An 8,714-nucleotide genomic window follows, 5' to 3' on the forward strand; every position below is an offset into this window, starting at 1 on the left:
GTTGCCTCTGGACAAAGAACCCAGATTGCTGACCAAATTTGTAACACTCTTCGGTCATTATAGTTTCAGAATTTGGAATTGTGTGCGCTCCAGATATTTTCATGAGAACAATGTCTCATGTTCTAGAAGTCAGGAAAGGAGTAATGCGCCAAATGGACGACACACTTGTGAATGGATACGTGAGAGATGAACATGATTGCAGAGTCAGAGCAGTCCTGAGAGGTTTCCAGGATGCAGGCCTAACATTGAATGAAAAATGAGAGTTCACCAAACCTATGATAAGGTTTCTAGGTCACAGAGTAAAAGCCACTGGAATTATAGTTGATCCACAAAACTCAACATTAATCAGAGAATTTTCACAACCCAGGAATAAAACTGAGCTTTAGAGATTCCCCAGGATTGTCAACCAAGTCGGCAAGTTCCCACCATATTTAGCAGAGGTCAGTAAGCCTTTGAGACAGCTGTTGAGGCAGGGTCAACATTGGTGAAAACACTTTTGAAAAGATTAAGCAAATATTAATCTCCACTGAAAGAATAGCAGCAGATGGATCATCTACATGTCTGGGGGCATATTATTTCAAATACTGAGAGACAGCAAATGTAGACCAGTTTTATTGTGCCTGAAGGTCATTATCAGAAACTAAACAAAGATACACCACAATCAAAAAGGAAACATTGTCAGCAATGTGCATGTATCAAAAAACCTCAGATTATGTGATGGGATTGTGGTTCAAATTTGAAACTGACACAAACTACGATTTCTTCTGAACATGAAAGAAATTGGGAAGATTTCACCCAGATTCCAGCCACTCAGATTAAGATTAATGAGATGTGACTCCATAACCAAGTATGTTCAAGGGAAATATCAAATGACAGTAGACATATGGTCATGGATAGCATCAGAGTGAACCAGCAAGAGGATTTACACTTCATTGGGGAGGGAGAGGCAAATAATTACTCAACACAGCAAAAAAAAGGAAGGAAATGAAACAAGCAGAGCAGCAAGCTGACAAATCTCTCAAGATAAGAGAATATTGTCTGGAAGGATGGACAGATTGTATTCCCAGTAATCCAGTACTAGGTAATACTTTGAACAGTCCAAGATCCTCACAGTCATTGTAGATTTACTAGTCTTCAATGAAAGAACAGTCATACCGAACTGAGGTTAGAACTTGGCCTCCTCCAGATATCAGTTACTCAATCATGTGATGCTACATCATCATTACACCAGCATCGTGTGTTTCTGGTGTTTCTGATGTTAACCTTTTACCTTGTCCTCCCCAAGTCTTTATCCCAATTAATATTTACATCCTCCTATATCTCCCCCCAAATTCTCAGACTGTACAGGGTTAGTCTCTGAGGTGCCTTGATCAATCCGCATGGTCTTGTTCGGATCTCTTTCTGAGGTCGAGGATATTATGCCCTCTACCCTCAGTTGGTGTGAGTGTCCTTCCCCTGGGTGGCTGTGGAGCTTTGTCTGACTTCTTTCTCTTAAGGATCTTGAGTCGGAAGCCCAAGTATCTAATAGCTTTCTTTCCAAGGATAATAAGGTGCTTTTGTATCTGCTACTCATATCCTGCTCCGTCTCAATCTTATATGATCTTGGTTATGGAATGTAATTGCTGGTTGTGCCTTGTCTTTGTTGGTTTCATTCCCATACTCTCTCCCCAGGTGTCAGTACTAATAACCCACGTGCCTATGGTTAAAGTTACAAGCCTGTTTGTATCTGTTCTTCCACAGAGATAACATTTTGAGTCCAGTAGACTCTTTTACTGAAGAAGTTATATTGGACTTGAAACATTAACTCTGTTTCTCTCTCCAGCCGAGTATTTCCAGCACTTTCAGATTTTATTTCACATTTCCAGCATCTGTGTCATGCTTTGATTAAAGCAAGCGAGGGTTCATTTCCTCAGACAGCACTGATAAGCAAAGAGGTCATGTTTAATGCATATTGAATCGTGATTAAACCACATCTTCGAGTACAGTGCACGGTTCAATACTATAGAAAGGATATAGAAGCAATGGAGAAGATGCATGTGGATTGGATTGTATTGGTTTATTGTCACGTGTACCCAGGTGCAGTGAAAAGTATTGTTCTGCGTGCAGCTCAGACAGATCATTCCATACGTGAAAAGAAATACATAATAGGGCAAACATAAAATACACAATGTAAATACACAGACACAGGCATCGGGTGAAGCATACAGGCGCACGCCATGTGGACGTGTTCCATGTGGGTTCGCTCTATCGGGGCACGCTCCATCTGGGCAGGTTCCATGTGGGTACATGCTATCTGAGCACACTCCATATGGGTAAGCGCCATGTGGGTACACTCCATCTGGGTTCACATCATCTGGGTTTTGCTCCTTGTGGGCATGCTCCATACAGGCTGTGGTAGTCTGTGTAGAGGTATTACGGTACCTAGTAATGCTGGAACACCATTGGTAGATATTGTATGCTTCCTAATGGTCAAGCTGTATGGTAGGTCCGTCCTGAAAGGCAGGGTATAAGAGCCCGTGCCGCCCCAGCAGCCTTCATTCTGTACCTGAGCTGCTGGGGGAAACATCTAGCTTATTAAAGCCTTCAGTTGGACTACAACCTCGCTTTAGTGGTCATTGATCGTGCATCAATTTAATAAGCTAGATTTAAAAGGATGGAGCTCTGAATCAAGCTGGAGTGTCTGCAACTCAGCCCCCACGCGGCAAACTCAGCAGCAACCTTCAAGCACTGGCTGGCGTGTTTTAAAGGATATCTCGGAACGGGCGAAAACACACCCACGGGAGAACAGAAACTGCAAGTCCTGCACTCGAGGGTGAGCCCGGAAATTTAGACCCTCATCGAGGATGCGGACGACTTTGATGCAGCAATGGAGCTGCTAAAAGGACATTATATTCGCCCGGTAAGCCAGGTCTACGCCCAACATCTGCTAGCAACGAGGCGACAAATCCCTGGGGAATCGCTGGAAGAATTCTGGTGCGCTCCTGGTGTTGGGGAGAAACTGCATCTGCCCGCAAGTTTCGGCGAACGACCACACAGAACTCTTGATCCGGGATGCTTTCGTGGCAGGTATGCTGTCCGCCCAAATCCGCCAGCGATTGCTGGAAAAAGACACGCTAGGCCTCAAGGAGGCACGGGCCCTTGCAGGCTCCCTGGATGTGGACTCCAGAAACGCCTGCGCTTACGTTCCCGACCGTGCGGCAGCCCCCGGGCAGCGTGGAACCCCTCCGCAGCCAATCCCGAGACATCCCCCATCCCCCCACAAGTTTGTGCTGCAAGGCGGCCTGGCAACCCCGGGGGTCCCGATGCTACTTTTGCGGGCAGGCAAAGCACCCCCGGCAGCGCTGCCCTGCCCGCGCATCCACCTGCAAGGGATGCGATAAAAAAGGCCACTTCGTGGTGGTATGCCAGGCCCGTGCGGTCACCACGGTCTCCGGCAGCGAATGCGGACTGGCACCACAAACCTCTCCACGGTCCCCGTGCGGCCAGCGGGCGCCGCCATCTTCCTCCTCCAGGGCCATGTGCGGCCCCTGGGCGCCGCCATCTTGTCCCGCGGACACCATGTTCGATGGATGGGCGCCGCCATTTTGTGCACCCCCAGCCATGTGCGACCAATAGTAGCCACCATCTTGGATGGACTCCCAGGACCCCAGCTCGGCTGACCGTACACCGCCCGAAGAGAACACTCAACTGCTGCGATTAGCCTCGGTGACCCTGGACCAGTCCCGGCCTCGAACACTCTCAACTGCTACAACAACAGTACTAATCAACGGGCACGAGACGTCCTGCTTAATCGACTCTGGGAGCACGGAGAGCTTCATACACCCCGACACGGTAAGGCGCTGTTCTCTCTTCGTCCACCCCGTTAATCAAAAAATCTCTCTGGCCTCCAGTTCCCACTCAGTAGAGATAAAGGGGTTTTGTGTAGCATACCTCACAGTCCAGGGAAGGGAGTTTAAAAATTACCGGCTCTACGTCCTTCCACACCTCTGCGCGGACACACTCCTAGGTTTAGACTTCCAGTGTACTCTCCAAAGTCTAACTTTCAAATTCGGCGGCCCTATACCCCCCCTCACTGTCTGCGGCCTCGCGACCCTCAACGTCGATCCGCCTTCCCTGTTTGCGAACCTCACCCCGGATTGCAAACCTGTCACCACCAGGAGCAGACGGTACAGTGCCCAGGATCGGATCTTTATTTGGTCAGAGGTCCAAAGGCTACTGAGGGAAGGAGTCATTGAAGCTAGCAACAGTCCCTGGAGAGCTCAAGTAGTCGTGGTAAAGACCGGGGAGAGGCATAAGATGGTCATCGACTACAGTCAGACCATCAACAGGTTTACGCAGCTGGGCGCATACCCTCTCCCCGCATATCCGACCTGGTAAACAGGATCGCGCATTACAAGGTCTTCTCAACGGTGGATGTTACGTCCGCCTATCACCAGCTCCCATGCGCACTAGTGACCGCAAATATACTGCCTTTGAGGCAGATGGGTGGCTCTACCACTTCTTGAGGGTTCCCTTTGGTGTCACTAACGGGGTCTCGGTCTTGCAGCGCGAGATGGACTGAATGGTTGACCGGTACGGTTTACGGGCAACATTCTCGTATCTCGATGCTGTCACCATCTGCAGCCACGACCAGCAGGACCACGACACCAACCTCCGAAAATTCCTCCAGACCGCAAAGATCCTTAACCTTACGTATAACAAGGATAAATGCATGTTTAGCATCGACCGCCTAGCCATCCTCGGCTACGTAGTGCGAAATGGAGTTATAGGCCCTGACACTGAACGCATGCACCCCCTTATGGAATTCCCCCTCCCTCATTGCTCCAAGGCCCTGAAGCGCTGCCTCGGGTTTTTCTCTTACTATGCCCAGTGGGTCCCCAACTATGCGGACAAGGCCCGTACCCTGATCCAATCCACAGCTTTTCCCCTGTCGAAAGAGGCCCGCCAGGTCTTCAGCCGCATCAAAGCAGACATTGCAAAGGCCACGATGCGCGCCATCGACGAGTCCCTCCCCTTCCAGGTCGAGAGTGACCCGTCTGACGTAGCTTTGGCGGCCACCCTCAACCATGCGGGCAGACCCGTGGCCTTCTTCTCACGTACCCTCCATGCTTCCGAAATCCGCCACTCCTCAGTCGAAAAGGAGGCCCAGACCATAGTTCAAGCTGTGCGACATTGGAGGCATTACCTGCCCGGCAGGAGATTCACACTCCTCACAGACCAACGGTCGGTTGCTTTCATGTTCGATAATGCACAGCGGGGCAAGATAAAAAACGATAATATCTTGCGGTGGAGGATCGAACTCTCCACCTACAACTACGAGATTGTGTATCGTCCCGGGAAGCTAAACGAGCTTCTGATGCCCTATCCCGCAGCACATGTGCCAAAGCACAAGTGGACCGCCTCCGAGCCCTCCATGAGGGCCTCTGCCACCCGGGGGGTCACTCGATTCTTCCACCTTATCAAGACCTGCAACCTGCCCGACTCCATCGAGGAGGTCAGAACAGCCACCAGGGTCTGCCAAATCTGCGCGGAGTGCAAACCGCACTTCTACCGGACAGAGAAAGTGCATCTGATAAAGGCTTCCCGTCCCGTTGAACGCCTCAGCATGGACTTCAAACGCCCCCTCCCTCCGCCGACCGCAACACATACTTCCTGAACGTGATTGACGAGTACTCCCGGTTCCCATTCGCTATCCCCTGTCCCGACATGACCGCAACCACCGTCATCAAGGACCTCCATAGCATCTTTGCACTGTTCGGGTTCCCCGCTTGCGTACATAGTGATAGGGGGTTCTCCTTTATGAGCGACGAACTGCGTCAATTCATAGATTATCATAGAATTTACAATGCAGAAGGAGGCCATTCGGCCCATCGAGTCTGCACCGGCTCTTGGAAAGAGCACCCTACCCAAGGTCAACACCTCCACCCTATCCCCATAACCCAGTAACCACCCGCACATCTTTGGACTGTGGGAGGAAACCGGCGCACTCGGAGGAAACCCACCCACACACGGGGAGGATGTGCAGACTCCACACAGACAGTGACCCAAGCCGGAATTGAACCTGGGACCCGGGAGCTGTGAAGCAATTGTGCTAACCACCATGCTACCGTGCTGCCCTCAGCAATTCCTGCTCAGCAAGGGCATCGCCTCGAGCAGGACGACCAGTTACAACCCCTGGGGTAACAGACAGATAGAGAGGGAGAACGGAATGGTCTGGAAGACCGTCCTACTGGCCCTACGGTCCAGGAACCTCCCAGTCTCCCACTGGCAGGAAGTCCACCCAGATGCCCTCCACTCCATCCGGTCACTGCTTTGTACCACGACCAACCAAACACCTCACGAACGTCTCCTTGTCTTCCCCAGGAAATCCTCCTCTGGGACCGCGCTCTCGACCTGGCTGGCAGCTCCCGGACCCATCCTTTTCCGAAAAAACGTGCGGGCGCACAAGTCGGACAAGTTGGTCGAGAGGGTCCATCTTCTCCACGCTAACCTCCAGTATGCGTACCCCGACGGCCGACAAGATACGGTCTCCCTACGAGACCTGGCACCCGCCGGATCCCCACGCACACCCCAGCCACCAGTCCCACCCTCCCTCCCACCAGTGCACCTTACAGTAGGATCGGTCCTTCCGCCGGCCCCGTCTAGGCCCCCCCACCCACCGACGCACCCCGCAGACGCTCCCTTCCCAGGTCAACCGTTTTCCCCACCAGCGCCGTCTAGGGGTGTTGAAGCTGCCACAGAGATCGAGACCACGCTCCGGAGTCACAGATGCCTGAGCCTCCACCGGAGTCACCACCAAAGCTTCAACGATCACAGAGGACGACCAGGGCCCCGATCGACTGATTGCTTCATTTTAAAGTGTATAGTTAATTATGAATCTGTAAATAGTTACAAAACGCTGTATGGAGGTATTACGGTACCTCCATAACTATAATTTCTACCACGTTACCATGTTGTAATATCAAGCCACCACTCCCGCCGGACTCTTTTTTAACAGGGGGTGAATGTGGTAGTCTGTGTAGAGGTATTACGGTACCTGGTAATGCTGGAACACCATTGGTAGATATTGTTCGTTTCCTATGGTCAAGCTGTATGGTAGCTCCGCCCTGCAAGGCGGGGTATAAGAGCCCATGCCGCCCCAGCAGGCTTCTTTCTGTACCCGAGCTGCTGGGGGAAACATCTAGCTTATTAAAGCCTTCAGTTGGACTGCAACCTCGCTTTAGTGGTCATTGATCGTGCATCACAGGCATGTTCCAACTTCAACTGAGTATGGTGCCAAGCAGATACCCTCTATAGGATGCCATCCCTCTTTTTAACATTGAAGTCAGACTAAAGATGCCATCCACAGAATTCCATCCCCTGGGAGTGGGGAATAGGTTCACATGGTTTGACTTTGGGATCAGTACAGCGGTATTTCGGTTGGGTTTTTTATGTTTGGTACTCACCTGGGCAGTGGCGGAGTCCAGGACAGATGTGCAGAGTAGGAGCCCGAGCCAACGGCGGCCAATCTCCCCCATCCCCGCGGCGCAGGCTCCCAGCCGCCGGTGCAGCGTTTTGAACTCAGACTCCAGCTCTCAGCTGCTACCCCAATAGCAGGCGCTCCCCCCGGGGGGATTCACTCACTGGCTGCAGGGTGGAGAGGAGCAGGGTCAGAAACTTTCAATGGTTCCAAATGCAGAATCTCACATCCCGGGTGATCTGCGCATTTTAAATTATTTATTAAAGGCGATGAATGAATTAAAAATGGAATTTTAATTATCATTACATCGAGGAAAAACGAAATTAAACCAAAAGTCTGAACTAAAATCAGTTAAGCAAATTATCATTAAAAGGACATTTCAACTGAAATAAAATCAATGAAGCAAATAAAACCAAATTGAAACAACGTCTTAACGAGAAGCAAGAAATCAAACCTAAAGTGTCTTCACTCCACCTCCAGCACGGCGAGTTCCTCAGACTTTACAATGTTCAGAAATGGACATGATGTGTAAATAGCTGCTCCCCCCGCGGGGCCGGACCCTGGAGATGCTGACTCCCCGCCTGCCTGCTCCCTCTCTCTCAGCCCGGGACCCTCCCCTCGCCTCTTGCCGGCTCCCCTGCCTCCTGTTCGGGAGGCCACCTCTGAGTTTGCAGGATGAAGTCCAGAGGCATGTCAGAGAGACACTTACCCGGGACTGAGAGCTGAGTGTCAGCTCGGGGGGAGAGATCTGAGCCGGAGTCACAGACAGAGAGAGACTCTGATAGTGAGCCATGGAGAGGGCAAACAGTGAATGTGACTAGGTGTGGACTGGAACCAGAAATAGCAGGAAACCTGGCGGATTGTTGTAAAAGTGAGGGATTTGAGAGTATGGGTGAGAATTTTAAAATTCAGAAGCCATGTGCTGGGATCCCCGTTACAGACACTTCCTGGTCTGGACAGGTCCTTCCCGGCCCCACATTACAAATGGCCATTAAGTCAGCATGGCCACATCCCAGGGACACCTTTTTAAACGACATCCTTCTGGAATCTTCACGGTTCCTCAATTTTCCAAAACAGGAAGAAAAGGAAGCAATCCTGTTTTATTCTATTCAGCACTCAGCACTATTGGCTCTAGGTTACAAAAGAACAAAGAACAAAGAAATGTACAGCACAGGAACAGGCCCTTCGGCCCTCCAAGCCCGTGCCGACCATACTGCCCGACTAAACTACAATCTTCTACACTTCCTGGGTCCGT

At 50.9% G+C, this 8,714-nt stretch overlaps 1 protein-coding gene across 1 annotated transcript in view; it reads right to left on the reverse strand.

Annotated features, from left to right (window-relative positions):
* LOC140398334 (parathyroid hormone/parathyroid hormone-related peptide receptor-like) overlaps positions 1 to 8,191 on the reverse strand; it is a 365,863-nt gene extending 357,672 nt beyond the window's left edge. The window contains exons 1-2 of the mRNA XM_072486912.1: positions 7,914 to 8,191; positions 7,446 to 7,626 (exon numbers count right to left, since the gene is read on the reverse strand). Of these exons, the coding sequence (XP_072343013.1) occupies positions 7,446 to 7,517 (72 nt within the window). The 5' untranslated portion in view covers positions 7,518 to 7,626; positions 7,914 to 8,191. The remainder of the gene's footprint in view (positions 1 to 7,445; positions 7,627 to 7,913) is intronic.
* Positions 8,192 to 8,714: the final 523 nt, after the last annotated feature.

Source organism: Scyliorhinus torazame, chromosome 21 (genome assembly GCF_047496885.1).
Source record: "Scyliorhinus torazame isolate Kashiwa2021f chromosome 21, sScyTor2.1, whole genome shotgun sequence".
Lineage (NCBI taxonomy): Eukaryota > Metazoa > Chordata > Chondrichthyes > Carcharhiniformes > Scyliorhinidae > Scyliorhinus > Scyliorhinus torazame.